We start from the raw sequence: 24,377 nt of genomic DNA on the forward strand, positions 1-24,377 counted from the left end.
GGAGGAATGATTGTTTTGGCCCTTAGCCAACAGTGCGAAACAGCAGAGAAACAGTTGTAGGTAGGCAGGGCTGGGTCAGCCTGTAGACCTAGGAATGTTCCCATTGAACGCTCCCACAGAAAATCAGCATTGTTTAAATCAGGGGTCAGTAACCTTTTTCAGCCGTGGGCCAGTCCACCGTCCCTCAGACTATGAGGGGGGCCAGACTATATTTTTTTGGGGGGGGGGAATGAACGAATTCCTATGCCCCACAAATAACCCAGAGATGCGTTTTAAATAAAAGGACACATTCTACTCATGTAAAAACACGCTGATTCCCGGACTGTTCGCGGGCCGGATTGAGAAGGCAATTGAGCCACATCTGGCCCCTGGGCCTTAGGTTGTCTACCCCTGGCTTAAACAATGGTCTGAGCACAACCTGGAGATTAACTACCTGCATGTTAGAGATTCACGACTGTTTTTTACTATTAGAAATGAAACTTAGAGGGTCATTGGAAATGTGAGGAGCACTGAAGGTTGGCACATGCCCCAGGAAGGTTATCCAGAAGGGGATGCAGCCTTCAGGGCTGAAAAAGGTTCCATACCCCTGCTTTATTATTTTGAGGCAACCCTCCAAAAAGCCGCAGAAACTTCCTTTGTCATGTGGCCTTCCAGATTCAGTGCCTGGGAACTTCAGTGACTAGTTATCCAAACCTGATTATCAGTACAAGGTCCCGTCTTGAAACAAACGCCGCTCTGTAAGCCTTGGCAATGGAAACAAAACTGCCTACTGTCTCTCTTTCCCACAGTCTGGTTGTAACAGATGCTTTTTATGCTTCTCAGGTCTTGTCTGATGTGTTCAGTGCTCCAGTTTACACTATTGACACTGCTAATTCAGCCTGTTTAGGATCTGCTTACAGAGCAATCCATGGTAAGTCAACCAAAGAGTCCTCTAAGCAGCATGAACAGGGTTCAAAAACTTTGTTTGCAGTTGCTGCCTCCTGTGCTTGTCACAGGCGAATCCTCAGCTTAAATTTATGTCCTTCCTTGCTCTTTTCCCAAGGCTCTCTTGAGTCAGGTTATTGAATGTGCTGTGTAGGAATAGGAGAAGAGCTCTGTTGGATCAGGCTGAAGTCCTGCCTAGTCTAGCATCCTGTTTCCCACAATGGCCAGCTAGATGCCTCGGGGAGCCCACAGGCGGGGCATGAAAGCACCTTCCCTGGTCTTGTCCCCCAGCTACTGATATTCACTTACCTACTGCTTTGGGCAGGGACGTGGGTGGCGCTGTGGGTTAAACCACAGAGCCTAGGACTTGCCAATCAGAAGGTTGGCGGTTCGAATCCCCGCGACGGGGTGAGCTTCCGTTGCTCGGTCCCTGCTCCTGCCAACCTAGCAGTTTGAAAGCACGTCAAAGTGCAAGTAGATAAATAGGTACCGCTCCGGCGGGAAGGTAAGTGGCGTTTCCGTGCACTGCTCTGGTTCGCCAGAAGTGGCTTAGTCATGCTGGCCACATGACCCGGAAGCTGTACGCCGGCTCCCTCGGCCAATAAAGCGAGATGAGCGCCACAACCCCAGAGTCGGCCACGACTGAACCTAATGGCCAGGGGTCCCTTTACTTTACTGGTTCCCTTGTTCCATCAAGTGCAAGGATTTGCTCAGCAGAACTCTCACACACCTCTGCTTGTGCACGCCCTGCACTCTCCATAGATCTGCGCCAGAGGTGTGGTGGAACCCCTAGAACAGATTTAGTTGGGGGAGTTCTACTGAGCAAATGGAAACCCTTGTGCTTACGGAATGGGGGACTTAGTGTTACGTTGGATTCCATCCTCTGAATCTAGAAGATCTAATTAGCTGCCATGTGGCTAATAGTCACTGTCAGACCTCTCCTCCATGAACATATCTACCCCCATTTTATAAGGCTGTTTGGACTTTTCTCCCCTCTGCTCAGGGCAAGATGGTTCCTAAGTAGTCATATGGAGCCTGTTGGGTAAGGGAGGTGCCACTTCAGTTGGAACCAGAAGGAGCTGGATGGTAGGCGGCTCACCAGGTTGTTCTGTTTTTCTCTTTTCTCTGTGTCTGCCCTCTAGCCACTACAGGAAGGGGGTCAGCAGACCTTTTCAGCAGGGGGCCGGTCCACTGTCCCTCAGACCTTGTTCGGGGCAGGACTATATTTTGGAGAAAAATATGAACGAATTCCTATGCCCCACAAATAATCCAGAGATGCATTTTAAATAAAAGCACACATTCTACTCTTGTAAAAACACCAGGCAGGCCCCACAAATAACTCAGAGATTCATTTTAGTTAAAGGACACATTCTACTCATGTAAAAATACGCTGATTCCTGGGCCGTCCGTGGGCTGGATTTAGAAGGCGATTGGGCTGGATCTGGCCCCCGGGCCTTAGTTTGCCTACCCATGTACTACAGTGTACCTGACAAAAAACCCAACTTCTGTAATATGCCCCAGTCTTAGAAGCACAAGAGGTAATGTGGTGCAAGGCAGAAGCATGCAGTTTGTTAAAAGTACATGACATGCTGGAAGTGTAGTCTGTGGCATGGAGGACTGGGGGTCAATGCAGGAGGGAAACATGAAGTCCTGCCCGTATGGTGGTGGAACCAAGATTAAATAAACAATAAGTATAAAATTTTGAGACCCAATTTAAGACACTCATGTGCTTTTCAAGTTCACATGATGTGTTTACTCTTCCCAGGAGGAAGGTTCCTAGACCACTGCAGTTCAAACCCTTTGTAGATAATATCATTCTTACAAAGAGACACTGGCATGGTGGCCTGTGTGGTAAGTGAGTTTTGCAGGAGATAGTCCACTTTCTCTTTCAGGTCACAAATGAACTACACGGGTGTCTTGAGACACCTTAAAGCAGTGATGGCCAAACTTGGCTCTCCAGCTCTTTTGGGACTACAACTCCCACCATCCCTAGCTAGCAGGACCAGTGGTCAGGGATGATGGGAATTGTAGTCCCAAAACAACTGGAGGGCCAAGTTTGGCCATCACTGCCTTAAAGTCTATCACAATGTCCACCCAAACATTTGCCACGCAGAATCTGAATCTGTTAATCCTAAAGTGCCAAAAGACTCTTTGTGGGTGTGTTTGCTTTAACAGACCAGCACATATATGTGTGGCAGACAAGCTAGCAAAAATATTGGTAAAACTGAGATAATATTTTTTCCTCCTTGCCCCCAAATTTCTTCCTTTTTGTAGCTAACTCTTCCTTTTTTAAGTCATGCTTTGTCCTTGAATTTATTACTTCTCCATATTTCCCCATCTATTTGCTGCTTTATTGGCGTTCCTCAATGATTACTGATACTGTTGAACTTGCAACTCTGTGGCTAGCTTTGCCCTCCATGGGACAAATTGAATGACTGACATAAACTCAATCTCCGAGACCCTGCTTGCCCAGGCCCAAGTGCATTGGAATGTAAGATCTTTACCCTTTATCCTTCACTTCTGAATGCTGACCTGACCAAGGAAGATCAATGCAATGTATTAATTTGCCAAGGAGTCCAGGCACATCCCTCATCTTGTTTCTGCTCATTGATCAGGTCTGTGATCCTCATTGCAGGACTCGTGGCAGAGACAAGCGTGTCCTTGACTGATGTTGTGAAATTAGCACCAGAGCCCAGATTAGTTGCTACTCCGACAGCTGGCATGGCTCAGGTGAGGTGGCTTCAGGCAATTTTATTGGTTGGCTTCCCCCTCCCCCCCTTTTTGTTTCTTTCTGCTTTACAAATAGATTGGCCGATAATTAAAATGTTTATAGAGGGGAGAGAACTTATTACGGGAAGAATCGCTTTTTTTGGATGTACTGCAAATCAGTATTATAGGGTGAATCTGAGCTAGTCATTTTCAAGTCTTCTTTGTTGAAGGAATATGTTCGGGGTTGAGTGTTTGCCTTGGAATCGCCAGAGTTCCTTGAGAAGGGGGAATGACCAGTTTTAAGTGTATTGTATGAATGGCAGACTTCTACCTTCAGGTACCCGCATTTTTCGCTCTATAAGACGCACCAGACCACAACACGCACCTAGTTTTTGGAGGAGGAAAACAAGAAAAAAAATATTCTGAATCTCAGAAGCCAGAACAGCAAAAGGAATTGCTACGCAGTGAAAGCAGCAATGCCTCTTGCTGTTCTGGCTTCTGGGATAGCTGCGCACCCTGCATTCGCTCCATAAGATGCACACGCATTTCCCCTTACTTTTTAGGAAGTAAGTCTTATAGAGCAAAAAATACGGTAACTCTTTCTGGATAAAACTGAATGGAGATGAATCTCTGCACATTACAAAGGATTTGGGTGCATGTTGGACTGTGTGAATTCAGTAGAGCTCAAACCTAACCATCTCCTGTGGTTGTGCATTTTAGAAGAAGGGAGAGTTGCTTATACTGGGTAAGCTGTTTTTTCAACTAAACTTGCCCACCGCTACTGATTTTCACTGAAGATGCTGCACAAACTTCTCTTGGATACTGGGTTCCTGTTATGGTAAAGCTTTATGGTCACATATGCCTCTGTAGTTCCCTGTTGTGCATTGAACTACCTTGATGTTGGGATGCCCAACTGGCTGCGTTGCATTAGTAAATCAGTGCCATGTTACCATCGGTGGAAGGTGTCTTAGATGGGATCAGCCATGAGTGTAGAGATGTCAAGGGTTTGGAGCTGTTAATTAAGCCCTTGGGTGGCTATCCACCTCCTCCTGAGAATTTTAACATGCACTGTAGCAGCAAGTATTAGCAACAACAGCAAAAGTAATTATGCCAAGCATGTTACAAGTCACTGGCAGAGAGTAGCTTGCTGCTGATGGGAACGAGCTATCCAAGCCTAGCATGGCTGGACAAATTCCCACGATTGTAGCCCCTACGCTTTGGAGCCACTCCTCTTGACCTGCCTTTCTGTGCAGTAAACACATCATGTGTTTACTATTCCCAGGAGGAAGGTTCCTAGACCACTGCAGTTCAAACCCTTTGTAGATAATATCATTCTTATAAAGAGACACTGGCATGGTGGCCTGTGTGGTAAGTGAGTTTTGCAGGAGATAGTCCACTTTCTCTTTCAGGTCACAAATGAACTACATGGGTGTGAGTAAAACACACACAATAACAGAGTCTTGAGACACCTTAAAGCAGTGATGGTCAAACTTGGCCCTCCAGCTGTTTTGGGACTACAACTCCCATCATTCCTAGCTAACAGGACCAGTGGTCAGGGATGTTGGGAATTGTAGTCCCCAAACAGCTGGAGGACCAAGTTTGGCCATCACTGCCTTAAAGTCTATCACAATGTCCACCCAAACATTTGCCATGCAGAATCGGAATCTGTTAATCCTAAAGTGCCAAAAGACTCTTTGTGGGTGTGTTTGCTTTAAAAGGAAAGAGGAAAGGCACTGGAACTGACGTGATCTCTCTGTTTTCCAACACAGTCCAATCCCCTTGCAGTCAGATAGGTATTTCTGGTATCAAACGGAGCATGTCCATTTTTGAGCAGCAACCAATGGCAGGCACTGACAACTTGTGCCATAGAGAAGTGGGGATGGAGCAATTTGCCCTACATACATCATGGCCTTACCATCCCAGAGGCAGATCTTAATTTAAGTAAGAAACTAAGCATTGAAAACAAACCAACACGGGATTGCTGCTGGCAGATTCACCCCTGTATAATGTATAGAGCAACTTACTCTATGTCCTAAGCTCATTATGCTGAGCTCTTCCCTGCCAGAAGTAGCCAATAATGTGGATTTAGGGGGCAGATAAATGCACAGGACACAGGGTAATTTGTACTATACATTACAGAGAGGCGCAGAATTGCCATTCTTGGTACAGACCCATGCTTTATCATAGCATGTAGTTTTCTCCTTTCCCTGTTTTTTTCTGTGGGTTTGGGGGGCCTTGATGTCCTCAGACCAGATCTTACTAAAAATGCATTCTCCCCGGCCCCCCAACACTTCCCTTCCCATTTTAGAAATCTATACAATTCTGCTTGTTGACAGCATGGCTTCCTGTGTGAGCTTCATGGCTGCAAAACCACAAAAGCCAGAGGGCCTGTCAGTAATATAGTGTGCTTGCATGAAAAGTGCAGGAGAAGTTCATAATCTGATGAGTCAGTTTGGTTCTGTTTTTAACAGGGCTGCTTCTCTCTGTCCATCTGATTTCATTCTGTCGAGTTTAGCAGCTTTCACTTAAGTGATGGTTCTTTTTATAAACTTCAAAGTCAACCTGAGGTTAAGCGCTGTCTTCCTGGGGAATTCTCTGCAAAGCAACCTGCCTAACCTCATGTGAAGTTGTCTTGATCACAACCCTACGTTTTCTTTTTTTGGAGGGTATGAAATTTGTATCTTTGCCATGTGAAGAAATGCAAGCAACAGTTTAAAAAACACACACACGTGGATGGGCATGCGCACAAACAAAACCCTTTGCAGGGGATTAAGTATGTGTCTCCCTACGCACATTCACAGATGCATGTAAATCAAATGATTACTCGATGCTGCTGAATGAGTAAACTGACTCCATTGAAAAGTGTTGCCTTTGGAGCAGAATTTGCAATGGATGGGGAAGTGCTTTCTGTTGTGCAGATATGGGCTCCTGGTTTGAAGCCTTGAACTCGGGTGAGGCATGGATTCCAGTTTTTTCCTTCAGCAGCACCAAGATCGCTTGTCAAAATAGAGGAGGACAAGCCATTCCCATTGGGATGCCAGCACCAGAGAGCTCAATCCTCTCTGTCCCGTGCATCAGAACCTCAGATTGCCAGTCCTATAATATGGCCTGCTATCCAAGGTCTGCTGGACTCCTATAGTCTTAGCAACTAGAAAGAAGCCACTCTGCACTTCCAGGTTGCACGCCTGAATGCAGCCTGCTTCGTCTGCTCTAGGTACTTGGTATCTGTCTAGCAGCTGTTGGCACACAGCAGTCTGGTACCTCAATCACACATATAAGTCACCGCCCGATACTACGGACATCAAGTGATGAGCATCCATGTGTGACAAGCTCTCTTCACACCAGGTTGTTTCACATAAAGCCTACATATAGATGGGGGATGTCCTGAAGACATTGTGGACCCAGACGTTTGCGTTCATCAAATGTAAATATACACCCAAGGTTTATTTCAGCACTGAAGTTGCGCCAAGGAATGCAGGCTAGCATTGTACCATTTGCCCAGTGAAGCTGCCTTCCCTCTTTTCACTTGCCAAACCAGCTCACAGGCTGCTTTTTAAAACCCCCAGCGTTAGCAAAAACAAATAAGTGACAACACAGGTATTAGACGATCCTGAAGCAAAAGAGAAAGAGAAAACAATTACACCCATGAGTAGATATCAAGACTAATTTTATGAATGCTCCGTTGCGTTGCCCCCCCACCTACATTTTAATAATAGGAGTGAGTGCAATGAAACTGAAGCACGCTGCCCTGTATCCCTTCTTGGAGACGGCGACGACATGCCTCATTGCACGGAAAACCTTGCTTCTTGTACCTCCTGGCAGATTTGCAAGTCATGTTCCACTGAGCCACTGAATAGGAAACAATGCAAGTGGGGTTGTGTGGGCTGGTTATGTTCTGGGTTTTCAAAAGAGAAATGGATTAATAATTCTTGGGTAGTGTCAGCGTGCTCTCATGTGTGAAGTTTTCGAGTTGATTCTGGTTTCAAGTCCATCTAGTGAACCATCTGTGTGTGTGTGTGTGTGTGTGTGTGTGTGTGTGTGTGTGTGTCTCAGAGAGACAGAATGGTCTACAGGGTCTCCCATTGCCTCTGTTGAAATACCAGTAACTTTTGGCTTCTCTCCAAATTTCTCCATCCCTGCTGTTCACTACTAGATCTCTGTAACTAAGAATTAATGCATGAGCTTCCTTCCTTCCTACTCTTTCCCAATCAGAGGCTGAAGAGAAGGATAAAAATGTGAATGCTAATAATAATAATAATAATTTAGATTGTAAGGAGGGCATGTGTTTTCATTTTATGATTATTTTTACAGCATCTAGATTCTATTTAAAATATGGTAGAAGGCAAGGGAGAGCAGAGAGAGAGAGAGAAGTGAGAGTTCTTTTTCCATTAAACTTATTTTATTACAGTACTAGCTTATTGCTGCAGTTCTTGTTTTGTAACCGAAGCTTGAGGCCCATTGCTCAGATTTCGCTTTGGTGTTTATGCTACAATTCGCTCAATATTAGCCTTGGAGTTGGCTTCTGGTTCTTGGGTGGTGAAAAACCAGGGTGCCTCCCAAAACAGTCTTCTTTTCTGGTATTCACCTGTTTAATTGCCAAACAAAGGAATACCTTAGAAAATGATAGCAGAAGATGAACAGGTTCACACAGGAGAAAGTGGTACCTGGTTTGCAGACAGTTTGAAACAGCATTCCTCAATCTGGTGGCCATCAGATATTGTTGGACTACAACTCCCATGAGCCTTAGGCAGCATGGCCAATAGTCAGGGATAATGGGAGTTGCAGTCTAGCAATGTCTGGTGGGGGAAAGCTGACCCAGAGCTTAGTAGGTTAAACCAGCACTTTGAATTGTGTCTCCAAACAAACTGGGAGCCAGGTTGAGGACCATTGTTGGCGTAGGAACAGAGGCTTTCAGCCTTTTGGGGCCTGCGGTCATATTTGGAAATGTAAGAAACTGTTTTGGATACCGCAAAGTACCCATTTCACAGAGTAAAAACTAGCAATGCTCAGACAACCATCCCAAAGAAAACAGCTACCCTCTAAAAGCAAATAAAATCCACAAAAAGTGTACCCCCCCAAAAAAGACAGGCATCCCCCTCCCAACCAACCCAAGAGAGAGAGAGAGAGAGAGAGAGAGAGAGAGAGAGAGAGAGAGAGAGAGCAGGGGCCTTGGTGGGTGCCAAGGGTTTTGGCTGAGGGTGTTGTGGTTCCCCTGGGTGCCATATTGGGCAATCTAGACATTGAACAAAGCCAGCCATGTAGAATTTAACAAAACAGGAGATTCATCTAATAACATGGAGGTGTCTGTCTTTGCGGTCTGGACTCTTGGCAAATGCCCTCATTTATCATGATGATGTTGCGGTGTTGGAAAGCTGGCCTGGAGCAACTGATTCTGTCTTCAAATCAGTGGACAAATGAATAGGCTGTTAAAAGAGCCATCTAATGGTAATTAATTTTTGCTCATTATCCATCCAGGGTGGATTTGAATGACCAGCTGAGCCCATCAGGTTCTTTGTGTCTTGTTTCAGTAAACCCATTGAGACTTCTCCCCCAACCCTCATTTGATAATAAAAAGGAGAAGAGGTAGAAGAGAAGATTTGAAAACATTTCTTTTAGAAAAGGAAGATTAATCCGAAGCAGTAGGCATGACTGAAATAACTGGGAAGATTTTATAACACTAAGTATATGCTAACAGACAGTAAGAATCCATTATTACGGCATTAAAATGCAGCACTAGTTTAGCAATCTATTAAAACCGGAGATGCTTGGCTTGTTGGTTAATTAAGCCAAAAGGCACAAGAATGGAGTACGATTATCTCGGAAGATAATCACAGCGCCGGTGTTTTTACAAGCCACATGCCCTGCAAAACGGCCTAACAATGTTAAGGCACATGACACTTGCTTCAAGGCCTCTCGCTGTTTTTGTGCATATGCATGGAAGTTGTTAATACAAAATGTTTGTGATTACCTTCCAAAGCCTTCAACTTGCTGCACACCTCTCTTATATACTGTATACTCGTAGCCTGATGCTGAGACCATGTGGTACCCAAATTACATGCATGTGCTTGCACCCTTTTAAATGTGCAGAATGGAACAGAGGACTGTAACGCTGACTCCTGTGATTGGTGGCGCTTCAACCCCTAGGCCAGCCTTGGCCAACCTAGTTCGCTCCGCATGTTTTGAACTACAACTCCCATCAGCCTGTGCTGGCTGGGGCTGATGGGAATTGTAGTCTAAACCACCTGGGATACCAGGTTTGGAAAAGGTTGCCCTAGATTATACATCCCTGAAGCAATCCACCCAGCTGTGCAGTGTGCATTTGGGACACCCCTTTGTCCCTTTGTTTAACTTAAGGAAAGAGGACCGTATGGCAGACAACCATGTTGAGTGAATTTACCTTCATTTGAAGCTTCCTTCAAATGTTGGTTTTGCTTCCTTCGAGGGACTTTCAGCCATGTCCAAGGAGGAGGAGCCGTCAGAGGGAGAAAGGCTTCCATCTAATGAGCTTATTACCAGCTGAATGAGGCTTCATAGTAAGTGGGGTGGTTCCATTTGTTGGGTGAAATGTCACGTTAATACAGTGGTACCTCAGTTCTTGAACAAAATCCGTTCGGCTTCTGAAATGTCTGAAAACCGAGACTCGGCTTCCCATTGGTTGCAAGAGCTTGTTGCACTCAGCGGAAGCCGTGTTGCATGTTTGGGTTCCGAAAAACATTCGAAAACTGAAGCATTTACTTCGGGTTTTTCAGAGTTCGGGAACTGAAATGTGCGACAACGGAGCTGTTTGGGAACCAAGGTTCCACTGTAATGGCGGGATCTAGACACATCAAAAAAATGTTCCAGGAAAATGTGTTGTAAACCTCATAATGGGAAATCGCGTTGGTGAAAAACGGAACTCTACAGCGTCATCTGGTGTCACAGTGTTATAACGCATTTAAAATTCTTTTTCTTTACTAATATAGGTGAGTCCTATGTCAGTCCCCTTGCTGGGGTCACTCACAGAACTGGGCAAATAGCTTGAGAGAACCTTTGCTCTAGGTGGACTTGCTGTTTTAAAACAATCACTGCCTGTTGGTATTGATTTCTTATGGATTATTATTTTGTTTTATGGTGGTTTGTGGATTTTATTGTTTTTGTTTGCTGCTTCGCAGGCCTTTATTTATTTTTTGCAGTGAATGCAAGTAACTGAAATCTCATTGAGGGCAAAGAGAATAAAACTGTCTTTGTTTGCTCTTCTCTTTCATCCTCCACACATCCATGCCCTGATCCAGCCCCTTACGTGGAACCAAACTTCCATGGGTATCATCAGTTGCTGGTTCAGGGGCTGCATACGTAACCCAAATGTCTGTGAAGTGACGCCTTGGTTTGTCCATGCTGCTTTGTTTTCAGTGGGATGTGCATTTGGTTTGTCCCAGAAATAATAGAGTCGTCAACAGGCTCATCTCAGCTACCTGCCAATCTCCCATTCCCACCACCCTTCTGAGTAATACCCCTCCCCACCTTCACACTATATAGAAGGATCTGGCAACTTCTGTTTCAGTGTATCTGAAGAAGTGTGCATGCACACGAAAGCTCATACCAAGAACTAACTTAGTTGGTCTTTAAGGTGCTACTGGAAGGAATTTTTTTATTTTGACTATGGCAGACCAACACGGCTACCTATCTGTAACTGGAACCCAGAAATAATAAAATTGAAACTGAAATGTGTGAGATCAAGGCTGAGCAAGCGAAGGTTGGAATGTGAAGGTTGTGCTTTTTAAGAGAACCATGAAAGAAGGACAGAAGGACATGCGTACAAGAGTTTTTGCTAAAACTGTTAAGGACAGTTCCTTGTGATTAAACCAGTGGAAGCTAGTAGAAGGAAGTACTGGCATATACGGGCATAACTGCCCCTTTGCTTCCATGTGCTTTTTTCATATTTGTTGTGTCACCCCTCAACTGCATGCTGTTGGAGGTTGTGTTGCCTTGCCCTTGCAATTCCCAAATAAACATCCTGTTTAAGGGACAGTTGGAGTCTCTATCTTATTGGCCACCCAGGAAGAACCCACAGGATATATTGGCTATTGAACCCCAAGATTTCCCCAATGAGATGAGCCTGTATCCCACTGAAAGCAAAGCAGAGACAGCATCTTCACTCAACTTAACCTCCCACCCCTAATATCTTGCTCCATGAAGCAATAGTTTGCTTTCACATTATGGGGTGGGGATATTCATTTGGTTTGCAGATCTACCTAATTTGTCTTCCTGAACCAATAAATTAATAAATCCCCATGAATGGAAAGTGGAGAGAAACTGTAGTTCACAGATCTATCCATCTCTATTCCTCCTTCAAATCCCAGCCGCTTGATGGAGAAAACTGCCTGCTCCTTCTATGCACCGAGGAGCCACAGTGGAGACTTGTAATGTATCTCCCACTTGCTTCAGATGCAGTTAAGGACAGGTAGCAAGTGAAACTAATTTACCCACTGGTAGCAGAAGCCTGCTGAGTGGATCGCTACACGCAGCAAGATCAGGCTTCTCAGGGTGGCCTGTATAATTACTTTTTGTAAAATATCACTCCTTGTGATGCATTAGATTTTGCTGCTGTAACGACGAGGGAATTTATGTTCCTAAGGGTCCTTTTTAACGCATCGTTGAGTGTTCTTTATTTCCTTTGGACATCAATTACAAAAAATAAATCCATTTAATTGCCTAAGGCTATATACTCCAGAAATCTCTTAGAAGGAGATTTCCAAAATAAGGTCAATAGAATGCTGCTACCTGAAATGCAAAGGAATTAGATTTCAGCTGCTGCGGGTAGGTAAGGGTTCGGATTATTAACCTTTGATTTTATAGTCATGAATTTTTATTTGAGTATTTCTAGCCACACCCTTCATTGATTAAGAACCCCAAGGTGGATTGCATTTAAAATACTCAAAAACATAAAAGTCCAGTTCATAACACAACAGAATCAGATAAAATGTAAAGATTAAGAGAAACATACCATTTAAGAATGCACACAGTCTCATCACATTAAACTCTTGCAAAACCCTGGGCATAGAGAAGTTAGCAACTGGTGCTGAAAGAAAGTCAGGACCATTCATACTTCAGAAGGAAAGGCATTCCATACAAGAGATGCCTACACAGAGAATACCCTGCTTGTCTTTTGTGGGCATGAAAGCTTATGCCATGATACATTTGTTAAGTCTTTAAAGGTACCATGAGATTTGGGCTTCCTGCAATTGATGTAATGACTTGGGATTAAACTGTCCAGGGAACCTCTCTCACCACACAGATACTGGTCAAGGTACAAGTGGGCTCTGTGAGTTGAAACTTGGAAACTAGGGTACAGTATAACATCTCATTGTTTGTTTGATTGGTTAGATTAATTGGATTAAAAACATTTTAATTGATTGAAAGAGCAACTCCAATTAACCATGCAAGAGTCTTAAAAAGAAATAATTGGTATACAACATTGTATACAATCCACTTAATTTTATTTATTATTTCATAAAATTTATGCATCGCTTGATTGTAAAAAAACAACAACCTCAAAGCCATTTACAAAAAAGATAAAACAGTAAGGTAAAGTATAATAAGTATAATTATTGTACTTACATGCAGGTCCCACTATCCAAACACTTGCCGTTTGAAAAGTCACTTATCAAAACACAAGAGATTAGTACCCAAGCCTTGCTATGCACACTGCAGATTCAGATATCCAAACAGCCAGACCTGTGTGTAGTATTGTAAACAAATAAGCAGTCTTAAACAAGCCTTACTTCTTTGTGTTTTGCTGGTCCATGGCAGCCATTTTGTCAAAAACAATGGGGGGGGGGATAGAATCATAGAATTGTAGAGTTGGAAGGGATCCCGAGGGTAATCTAGTCCAACCCCCTGTGGTGCAGGAATCTCAACTAAATCCTACATGTGAAATGGCCATCTAACCTCTACTTAATAAACCTCTAAGGAAGGAGCGTCCCCTCAATTTCTTCATCCAAGTCTTTTATAAAGACGTTGAACAACAACGGGCTGAGGACAGAACCCTGTGGCACTCCACTTGTTACTTTTCCCCAAGATGATGAGGAACCATAAGTGGAGAGCTTTATTTCCTATCTTGTTTGCCTTTTGCAAGATTTCAGAGGGTTTTCCTGGGTTTCCCCCTGTCAAAATTACATGGTCAGGAATGCATTAGAAATTTCCCCATAGAAATCATCGGAAATGATTGACTTGTTATGTGAACAATTTTCTGAGAACACATTGTGTTCCTTAGCGAGACCTGCAAGAATTCCCCCTCTTGCTGCAAACTGCAGGTGGCTGTCTGTATCAGGTACCCAAAGAGTTAAAGTAGACCAATGGCTGAAGCACCACGGAGAGCTCCAAGTGAGCAATTCGCTCCAACCGGGCTGGCGAAGAATTGAGGCTTCCCCCAGCCCATCCTTCCCAGGCTCCCGAGCCTCCTTGGGCCTGAAGGTTGTGGCTCTTAAAGGGCCTGTTCACTGGTCTGAAGTGCTGGAGGAACTGGACATGGAGCAAAGGGTTAATTTCCTTCATGGACACCAATCGTCCCATGGATGAGATAAGCCACAGGTGCAAGGTCAGCCAAGCCAGTTGCTATGGTAACGGCCTAGGGCTGACTATATAAGTGATTAAGGCATGTCAGCTCAGTAGTCAGTGAATTTTGAGAAGGGAGTCGAAGTCTGTGTTACGTCTTGAAAATGGAGCAACAGAGATACTCAGTGTGTGGATATATCTGTATCTGCAAAATCCTACAAGCTGTATAGAGACGCGGGTGGCGCTATGGTTTAAATCACTGAGTCTCTTGGGCTTGCCGATCAGAAGGTCAGCGGTTCGAATCCCCGTGACGGGGTGAGCTCCCGTTGCTCGGTCCCTGCTCCTGTAAACCTAGCAGTTAAAAAGCACGCCAGTGCAAGTAGATAAATAGGTACTGCTGCAGCGGGAAGGTAAATGGTGTTTCCGTGCACTCTGGTTTCTATCACGGTGTTCTGTTGTGTCAGAAGTGGTTTAGTCATTCTGGCCACATGACCTGGAAAGCTGTCTGTGGACAAGTGCTGGCTCCCTTGGCCTGAAGTGAGATGAGCCCCACACCCCATAGTCACCTTTGACTGGACTTAACCGTCCAGGGGTCCTTTACCTTTACAAGCTGTATGCACAGATCAACATCAGGAACTATTACTGAAGCCTAATCTTCTAAGGCGGTAAACTATTTTGGACCGTATGTGGTGGCTAGAACTGGGGGCATCCTCCTCTGTGTGGGTATCTCATGTCAGATTCCCAACATGAAGATGAGCACATCTTTGCCTTTCTGTGGCTCCTGCCTTGTACACTGTTGGTGCCACTGGGCAGATGAGTCAGTATTGAGGGCAGCATCTGTGAGGCCTAGGAGCCTGGCTCAGTTCTTCACCTGATGCTACAGCAGCCCCAGACTTGACTGGCTCCTCCTCATCTGAGCTCAAGGCTGGAGCCATGACAATTTTGTTGTTGTTATTTAGTCGTTTAGTCGTGTCCGACTCTTCGTGACTCCATGGACCAGAGCACGCTAGGCACTCCTGTCTTTGGAGCCATGACAATAGCTGGCGCCATTTTGAAAGAGGCATTCTTTCTTCTCTCAACACATGAGAGGGGATGTCTTTTCTCAGATGGTGGCTCTGCAACAAGTGCGGATTTCATGTAGACACAAAGTATGCCATTTCTTTCATCCACATGAGCTTATATGCAGATTTAATTGATAAGGAGTCAATTGGTTAAAAACCCATGAAATTAATCAACCAAGATTTCTTCAGATCAGGCTGCGGCAATTCTGGCAACCCTAACCAGCCTTGATTGTTTAATGGGAACAATTCCAGGAGGAGGAAAGCCAGCTTTCAAATTACACAGCCTCTTCTTCAGACTGTGTGCCGCATTTTAAGAGTCCAAGATGGGTTGCAAAAGTTTCTTTATTTTATATCCCATATTTACAGTAACAGAGAGGCCCAAGGAGGTGAATTTCACAGAAAATTAATAGAAACAAAGAAAGAAGGATCGGTTTAATTTTCCCTCCACGTTCACATGGGTATAAAACAACAGCCAAACATCAGTTATTCATGCTAATGGCTGGGAGACCCATTGCAGCAGATGCTGGAATTTTGCAAATTAGCAAGTTAAGCATTCAAGTCCAATAAAACAGTCAAAAGCACTGTAGCCTTAAATGTAGCCGTTCGTTTCTTTTGACACTTTTAATTTAGAGCAATGTGTTCACCACTATGCTCTGGAACACGCCTGTATATAAAGGTAGTATGGTTTCTTTTCCCTCTCTCTTTTAATTTGTAAAAACAATAATAATATTATTCACGCTGGGAAAGGAATACGGCGTTTGCTATCTCAGTAGCACAGCCGCTTTCAGCCAATACAGGGCCCTGCTATTAAATCTCAGTTGGCACAAAGCAAGCAGGCTTTATCAGGGTTGCAGATAATCAAAGTGAGAATTAGTGAGGCTTGACTATAGATATTTCAGTAAATAAAAGAGCTATTTTTGCCTGACATATTGATGCCCCTAATACAGCCATAAGTGCTTGTTCGGTAGTTTGCTTGCTCCAACATATATATTCAAGGAAAACAAGATGCCGCGGTGTGCTATGAGGATGCAGCAGTAATTCCTGGTTCAGGCCAGAGGTTTGCAACCCTTACCTCCTCCCCCCCTTTTTTTGCCAAGCACCCTCAATCCTCTGAGGCTCAAGCTCCACATGAGTCTACCTCCACACTTTTCTCTATCCTTGAGGACAGGAAATAAACCCACCATCTTGCTTGGGTGTGTATGTTTAGTTACACCAAGATGCTCATTAGTGCTGTACAGAAACTAGACTGGATGGGTTCTTGCCATAATGGCTTCAAAACAAATAGACATGAAAGGAAAGGAAAGAGTGATGAGGAGGGAAGAGGACAACCAACAAATCAGTTGGTTGTTGTGGCGATCACACAGGGTCCCTGGACGTTTGACGGTCTGTTGATCCCTGGGCCACCACTGTGATTGCTTTCTCGCTGCCACCAACCCGTTTCTCTCGGGTACACACGGAGTCCTGACAGTTGTTAACATTAACAAATAATCAAGTTTATTTTATAGTCATGATCAAGTTTATGGTTTCAGTTAATTTTTCTTGGCAGTTTCTTAATCTTAGTTTCTTTATTGACCTATACGTTCCTAACAACTTCAAACTGATTATCCCAACTATCTATCCGACTCCACCTAACAGTTCCTCTCACTCTCTCACAACACAACTCGACCAACCCACAGACTTATCCTTCCTCTTCCTTCTACAACTCCCAACTCTCAACTGACTCCCACACAACTCCAACTCTAACTCCTCCCCTCGGGTTCCCACTGGCCAATCACTTCACACTCATTTAACCCTTTCCTTATGACCCACCTAGGAGGCAAACGCCACAGTTGTCCTCTTCCTTCCTCATCCCTTATTCCTTTTCTATCATGTCTATTTGTTCCATAATTCACATGAAACGCACATAATAACCAGGTGGAGAATCATAGAATCATAGAATCCTAGAGTTGGAAGAGACCACAAGGGCCATCGAGTCCAACCCCCTGCCAAGCAGGAAACACCATCAGAGCACTCCTGACATATGGTTGTCAAGCCTCTGCTTAAAGACCTCCAAAGTAGGAGACTCCACCACACTCCTTGGCAGCAAATTCCACTGTCAAACAGCTCTTACTGTCAGGAAGTTCTTCCTAATGTTTAGGTGGAATCTTCTTTCTTGTAGTTTGGATCCATTGCTCCGTGTCCGCTTCTCTGGAGCAGCAGAAAACAACCTTTCTCCCTCCTCTATGTGACATCCTTTTCTATATTTGAACATGGCTATCATATCACCCCTTAACCTCCTCTTCTCCAGGCTAAACATGCCCAGCTCCCTTAGCCGTTCCAGAAATGGGCACTGGTGGAGACAAGGCTAGGAGGGAGATGAACCAGGTGGCACTTGGTCTTGGCCTAGATCAAGAGTGGGGGACTTCAGGCCCAAGGACTGAATGCAGCCCTTGAAATTCTCCCCAGGCCACACCACTCACTGGTCATCCTTTGCCCCCCCCCCCGTGTTTTTGCCTGACTGGAATGTGCCCTTTCTCCCCAGTCATTTTTCTTGTTTTCCATTTAAATATACGAGCAGCATATAACTACAGCAACTTGTCCAGTGGTACATTCTTATTAAGTTCCATATGCAGTACATAGCACACAAGAACTATGCTTATTTATGTATTGTCAGTTCAAGTAGCCTCTCCACAGAGATTCTTGTGTTAAGGGTGGGAAAAAAGTACCTTCTGTCTCTATTTATAAAGGCAAAGAAAAGAAGCCAAGACTCACCAAAAGTGTCTATCCTTGAACTGCCTTTAATTACCCTTCTGTGGTGAGATAGAGCCACATTCCAAATCTTATTTAACCGGATTTCAGTGGGATTGTTTCCAACTTTGGACTATTGCTAATTGTTGATAACAGGGAATGTGTCCTTGGGCTCTGACACTGCCCCTTGCTTGCCCCAAATGGAGAAGAGAGATGGATGTCGGCAATGCTTTTCTTCTAGAAAAAAGAGGTTTTGTACTCACCATGAAGTTGTTACAGCAAATGCCATACTTTTAACCAGTGCTTTTCTTCTTGAAAAAAATGTGCTGGTACTGCGTACCCCTGAGTACCCTCAGAAAACAGCACTGATAACATCCCTCATATGGGGAGAAGACAAGAGCAAAGCAGTAATATTCAGCAAAGCAGCTCTAATTTGTGAACCCCTGATGACTCTGATGTCAGCTCATCCTCAGTGCTGCCGGAGTTTCTTTGAAGTCCTTTGGAGTCACTGTTCTCACTCTGATGGGCACCCAGGCAGCAATGAGAATATAAACTAGGGTATTGTGCAAAGCTAAAATTTGTTGCTCCACTCACTTTTGCCCCTGACTCCACCCTCTACTGGCCTGCAACCCTTGGCAGGTTCCTCAGAAGGGAATGCCATGCTAATGAAAGGTTTCCCCTATCCCTGACCCAGTTGGTGGAGGAGTATCTCTTTCTTGCCTGCCCTCTAATGTAACTACGCAGAGTGGCTATGGACATCTCTCCTTTCCCCATAACTAGCAAAGCCCCCCCCCCCCTGCCAGTGTGAAATTATGAGGATATACTTTATTTGCATAATTTACGCAGGTTGCAGCTTTTCTTGCTGTTGAATTCAGGCTACCTGGGCAATGGGTTGTTCGTTTTTTTAAAACCACAGTGTGCCTCAAACTGGCCATAACAGTTTTACAAATCGCAGGACCAGGTGGGTGAGAAAGGAGCTCCAGGCCTAGGTGCTTCAGAAACTCTGACTTTTGACATGATAGACATACTTTTTCACCAAACGTTCCCCAATTGCTTGTGCTCAGCCCTGGTCATGTGGTTAGCAAGAAATCCTTTTGTGATTTTAAGATTTATCCCTGAAGTAAGTGGCTGATGCACACTAGAATGATATTAAAGTGAAGCACCCTTTTCTGGCCACCACCACAATCTCCATAGAAACCGGCTGAGTATATCATTAAAATGTAGCTGTTAAAGAGCCATTTTATAGCCTTTTTAAATGCATGGAATACGTTACAATCCATCTCATCTGTCCCTACAAAAGCCCAGCCGGTTAGTCTCCATTTTATAGCAAAGGGCCTGCAGCTGAGACATTACAGTTTGGTAGACGGAGGCTACCCAAGCAAACTTGCAATCAAACATGAGTCCTAGTTGGTGCATGAAGGGGTTAAGACAATAGAGCTTGATTCCTAGACTCAGCTGGGTCACGCCCCCCCTTCTTTTATGAGAAATCACTTAAAACCTTCTCTTCCTGTTCCTTCCCTCTTCTCGCCATGAAATCACCCAGGATGGATGTGTCTGAACTTGCTGCAGGTTCAGACCACATGTTGGAAACTATATTGTGTATTTTGCACCCAGGAGTAATCTACCTGTGTTCTTCTTGCTGCTGTATGGGACAATGAATCAGACCCTTGGATTTAGTAAGTAAAGCATTTTAAAAGTACTTAACAGTGTGTGGTCTGTTCATCGCAAGAGGAGTAAATAGAAACAGAGGAACACTGTTTGCAAGGAGACTAAATGGAGCAAAAGGCTTAACAGCTTGCATTCCTAACGCTTCACTGTGCTGCTTGACTTTGTGACTCTTCTACTGGGGGCTCTCTCCTGCTAGAGACTGTTAAAGCCCACATTTTGAATCCAGACACCCAGCTGATTCTTTTATTATTCACCCCAAACACATGGGTCACAGGGATCGTATATTTTATATCCTTCAGAACTGAGATTACAAGGGAAGCCCAGTGCTTGATCCGTTGGCTTATGCAGAAACCTTAGGCTGCTTCCGCTGTGAGTTTTCAGCGTTGAAATCTGCAGTTTTTCAAGGCAGCCTTTTCACACCTGAAGTTTTCTCTGCCTGCTTGGCAAAGGCCAGGCAGATTTTGCAGCCGGAGCTCCCATTTCAATAATAACGCTTGGAGGGCTCAGTAGGCTTTTCCCAAATAAGTTTAAATCAGTCTCTAGTTTCCTGTGTTTCTGCTGTGATGGCTGATGTTAGGTCGCTTTGCCCACAAAGTTGTCAGCTGGAGAAAAAAGGTTGCTAATCAGTTTTTTGGGAGATTGTGTTACCTTGGACTGTGATGCAAAAGTTTTTGCAGGTTGCAAAGTGTATCTTTTCTCCATGTTTCCCAGCCCTGAAATTCCAGGGGTTTAAGGTCAAGGAGTGGAGCTATGGATATGTTATCATTGCAGATAGGCATACGTCAGGTTGTGGTGATCTTCAAGGAGATTTCCTCAAACCTTGTCAATCTCAAGGCTACCTGTGTCAGTTCTCGCCCCCCTCAGAAACATAAAGGGTGAGATGTTTGGTGAGGAATCTTAAAATGCTGTTTTAAATGTGCATTCTGTACTTGACCTTTTTCGTCGTGTTCTGTTTTGAAATCTTTTAAGATAACGTTTTTTTTGTTCCCTGTTAATTACGCCGCAAAGATATACTTTGTATTTGACTTTCATCGGTAATGTTTGATTCTGGATTGTTTTGTTTGATGTTTTAGTGTAGGCTGTAAACTGCTGTCAGTCCCCCCCCCAAAAAAAAATATACAATGGTTTAGAAATGAAATGAATAATAATAATGTTCCAGGTTTGTTTCTGTGGGAAATGAGGCACTTTTCTCCTCAGAACAGACAGCAAAATTAGGCAATCTGGGCAGATACGTGAGAGTAGTCCTCTAGTTGAGGAGTTTCCTCCTCTTTTCCCAGAAGGTGCTGGAATTTGAGGATCAGATTGTTTCCTTTTAGAAAGCTGACTCTCCTCTCCAAGGTTTGAAAGGTCAGGGGAGCATTTCCAAGGGCAGGGACAAAAAAGTTCATTGGCTTTTCCAGAGGGACACAGTCAAATAAATTAGTAGATACAAATTCCCTCAGGACTTTTTTCATGTGTTTGCAAAAGTTCCCCTCTACTCACCCAGAAGACCTTCTAATACATATATGTGGAAGCACTTAAAAGGGCAGTTTGCTCTCCTAAATAGCTACACTTTAAAACAGATAAATAAAATAATCGCCTCAGGAGTCCATGAGGAATTTTAAGGGTTCCCCTAGAAAAGGGGTCTGAGTTAGCCTGGTGGATGAAACTGAAAAATGGACTTGTCTTTTATTCGAGTTTCATGAGGCTTCAGCTGTAGCCTTCGAAAATGCACAATTCCGTCTCTTTTATAAAGGTTTTCAGTTCATTGGCTTAAGGAACTCCTGGTATACACACCTTCAGTGGACCTTAGTTTTTCTGTACAATATGTGTAACTTGACTAAGGCCTGCACATGGTAGTAGATAAAAGCTCAGGTGCTATTCTCTGGGGTTTTTTTCCTGTCTGGAACTTGGCAGTTTGATATTAAATGAAGTGTATGCTTTAAATACTAGATAAATGTTCTTTATTCCTTTCTTTGACATATATTCCCTCTGGAGAGTTCTGAGCCTGTTTTTTTTAATAGAATCAAGGACAAGAAGATGCTTCTTTCTATATTGGCTTATTAAGAGGAGGAGAAGCCTCCAAGCCCTTCTCGTCGTCGGTTTACCTTCTTAAACACCAGTTTAAGAGCCTGTTCCCTGAAGCTGCCAACTTACTGGATTGTTTTACTACTTGTGATAACATTAGAAAGGAGGGTTTTCAGACCTCGTGATGTGGGTTTCATTCATGTAAAGTGGTGCTTGGGAGAAACCCTTTGTTTATCCAGAGATAAACTCCTGTTTTTCCTCCCACTGTTCACAGGCAGTAGTTTTGTCCTCACCCCTCCCCAATCCAGCCCTTTATGTTCTCAGGAATAAAAATGGCATATGCTAGATGTGAGAAGAGACCTGCAATATTAGCTACACTGGGTTTTGGAGTTTTAAAAATCTCATATTTTATTTTTTTGGCTCTCCTTTGGAGGAGCTCTCTATTTATTGTTTTAGTTTCCATTTCCTGTGTGTATCATTGACTCGGAGGCACTGAGCAACCGGCCACCTTGGGGACTTTGCAGCTAATGAGAGGCACTGCTTCAGTCCTGGACACATGTGAAGCAGCTCCTTTGAGCATCCACAAAGCAATTCGAACTCTGTGTGTTTTCTTCCTGTGACACAGCGTCTGTTAGGATGGTTCTGCAAAAGATTCTGCAGCAGTAGAGTGGAGCCTAGGGACTCTCTGCTCTGATTTATCCCACATGTTAGGTGTGTCCTCCAGCATCATCTGGCAAAAACATAAATTTCTCTCACTGTTGAATTTCTGTTTGAAGATGATGATGGAGGACATTTTGCCCTTCCTCAGCTGCCAGCCACAACCCACCCAGGGACCTCATGGTAAAGGGACAGGTAAGAAATCCTTCTCATGATTTCTAAGCTTACTCGAGAGTCTTTGGTGGGGAAGGTAGAGAAGACTTAACCCTTGCAAGACTACTCCTTCGACATGCTTGGCAATTTTCTTTTTCTTTAACCATGCTTTCTAGCAGTTTTCCTTTGAAAAGATTTTAAAATAATTGGCCAGTAATTTCCTGGATCCCCTTCTAAAAATTGATGTTGTACAGTGGTGCCTTGCAAGACGAAATTAATTCGTTCCGCAAGTTTTTTCTTCTTGCGAGTTTTTCGTCTTGCAAAGCACGGTTTCCCATAGGAATGCATTGAAAATCAATCAATGCGTTCCTATGGAGACCGTCCGGGGACAGAGGGGAAGCGCCGCTCTGTCCCCTCTTTTGAAGCAAGGGGCTGCGGGGAGAAGATCGCTTCTCCCCGCCGCCCCTTGCTTCAAAAGAGGTCCGGGTACAGCGGGAAGCGCTTCCCGCTGTCCCCGGACCTGGGGCTGTGGGGAGAAGATCGCTTCTCCCCGCAGCCCCTTGCTTCAAAAGAGGTCCGGGGACAGCGGGGAAGACCCGCTGTCCCCGGAGCTTGCGGGGCAAGCTTCGTTTTGCGAAGCAAGCCCATAGGGAAATTCGTCTTGCGAGGCAACTCGAAAATGAAAAAACCTTTCGTTTTGCGAGTTTTTCATCTCGCGAGGCGTTCGTCTTGCGGGGCACCACTGTATTAGCCACTTTCCAGTCCTCAGGTATGGCGGCTGTCAAGTTACATATTTTTGTTAGAAGCTCATCAATTTCGCATTTGAGTTGCTTAAGAAAGTCTCATGTGGATGTCATCCGGACCTGGTCATTTGCTCGTATTAAATTTGCCAGTAAGGCCTAGAATTTAATCTCTCATTGCCACTGTTTACCTCAGTTTCACTCCTGTTTACCACAGAGCCTCGATGTGTGAACGCACAGGTCACTCAAAGAATAGTAGTTGCACATAAACAGCCCTGGACTTTTGTACTAGATTGATTTCTTTGGTTATGAGGCTAAAAGACTAAAATATTTTTAATGGTCCCCTTTAAAATGTAATCTTTCTCTTTTGTTTTAGGTTTACCAGCCTTTGCTTAAACGATATAAGGAACTTGAACAACAGGTACTGAATAGGCCAAAGGAACATCATATGAGAGGACCAAAAACATCAATCTAAAACCTTCTTTAAACAGGAAAAGCAAAAGCAAGCCAGCTGCTTCACCTTGAAAGTCCGGGACTCTGAGAATACCTGCACTTTTTTCAAAATTTGTAGCTTCGGACAAACATTTGGGCAGTGCTAAATGAAAGCTGATGGCTTACTCTACCAGTTAGTTACCATGTTTTTACCCAAAAAGAACCTGGAAATCTGATTTAATTTTTGTAAGAGATCACTGAAGATTTTTGTATTCACACGTCCTTTTCAAAGAATTCAGTTCTGTGGGCAAAAGTAACACTGTATTGTAGCTATACCCTCATTGACCAGGCTTGGAGCTGGGTAGATGTTTCCCGGGTTACGATGCTGGGTTGTAAAGTCCTGCACAGCTTCATGTAGTCTTTCCTTTCTATATCCCCTTTTCCAACACAAATAAAAAAGGAGAAATGACTTAAACTCTTTGAAAATTTGAATTGCATGTGCAAAATGAATGCAAACAATAAATTTGATTTGCACCATTTGTTCCGTGTGCAGCATTTGGTTATTTCTGATGCAGAATTCACAGCAGGAACCAGAACATGAGTCTTGGGAGCTGGGCCAAGGTTAGAGGCCAGCTCAGGAATGGAGAAGGGATGCTTATTTCTGGAGAAAGAGGATATTCTGGATTAAAGGCCACTCCACCATTCCCCCTCTGGCATGTGTTTCCCAGCTGAGACGTCTCTGCTTCAAAGGAATGTAGAGAGGTGA

The 24,377-nt window shown here is 44.1% G+C and overlaps 1 protein-coding gene across 8 annotated transcripts in view; it reads left to right on the forward strand.

Annotated features, from left to right (window-relative positions):
• Window positions 1-24,150, forward strand: part of XYLB (xylulokinase) — a 117,263-nt gene extending 93,113 nt beyond the window's left edge. For 5 of the 8 annotated variants that reach the window (XM_081163698.1, XM_081163701.1, XM_081163700.1 and 2 more), the window contains 3 exons: window positions 823-910; window positions 3,560-3,654; window positions 23,556-24,150. In XM_081163698.1, the coding sequence (XP_081019824.1) occupies window positions 823-910; window positions 3,560-3,654; window positions 23,556-23,654 (282 nt within the window). In that variant the 3' untranslated portion in view covers window positions 23,655-24,150. Of the gene's footprint in view, window positions 1-822; window positions 911-3,559; window positions 3,655-10,075; window positions 10,167-22,405; window positions 22,482-23,555 lie in introns of all 8 variants that reach the window. The other 3 variants (XM_081163696.1, XM_081163697.1, XM_081163702.1) reach the window with 3 other exon arrangements.
• Window positions 24,151-24,377: the final 227 nt, after the last annotated feature.

The sequence above is a fragment of the Podarcis bocagei genome, assembly GCF_964188305.1.
Source record: "Podarcis bocagei genome assembly, chromosome: 12".
NCBI lineage: Eukaryota > Metazoa > Chordata > Lepidosauria > Squamata > Lacertidae > Podarcis > Podarcis bocagei.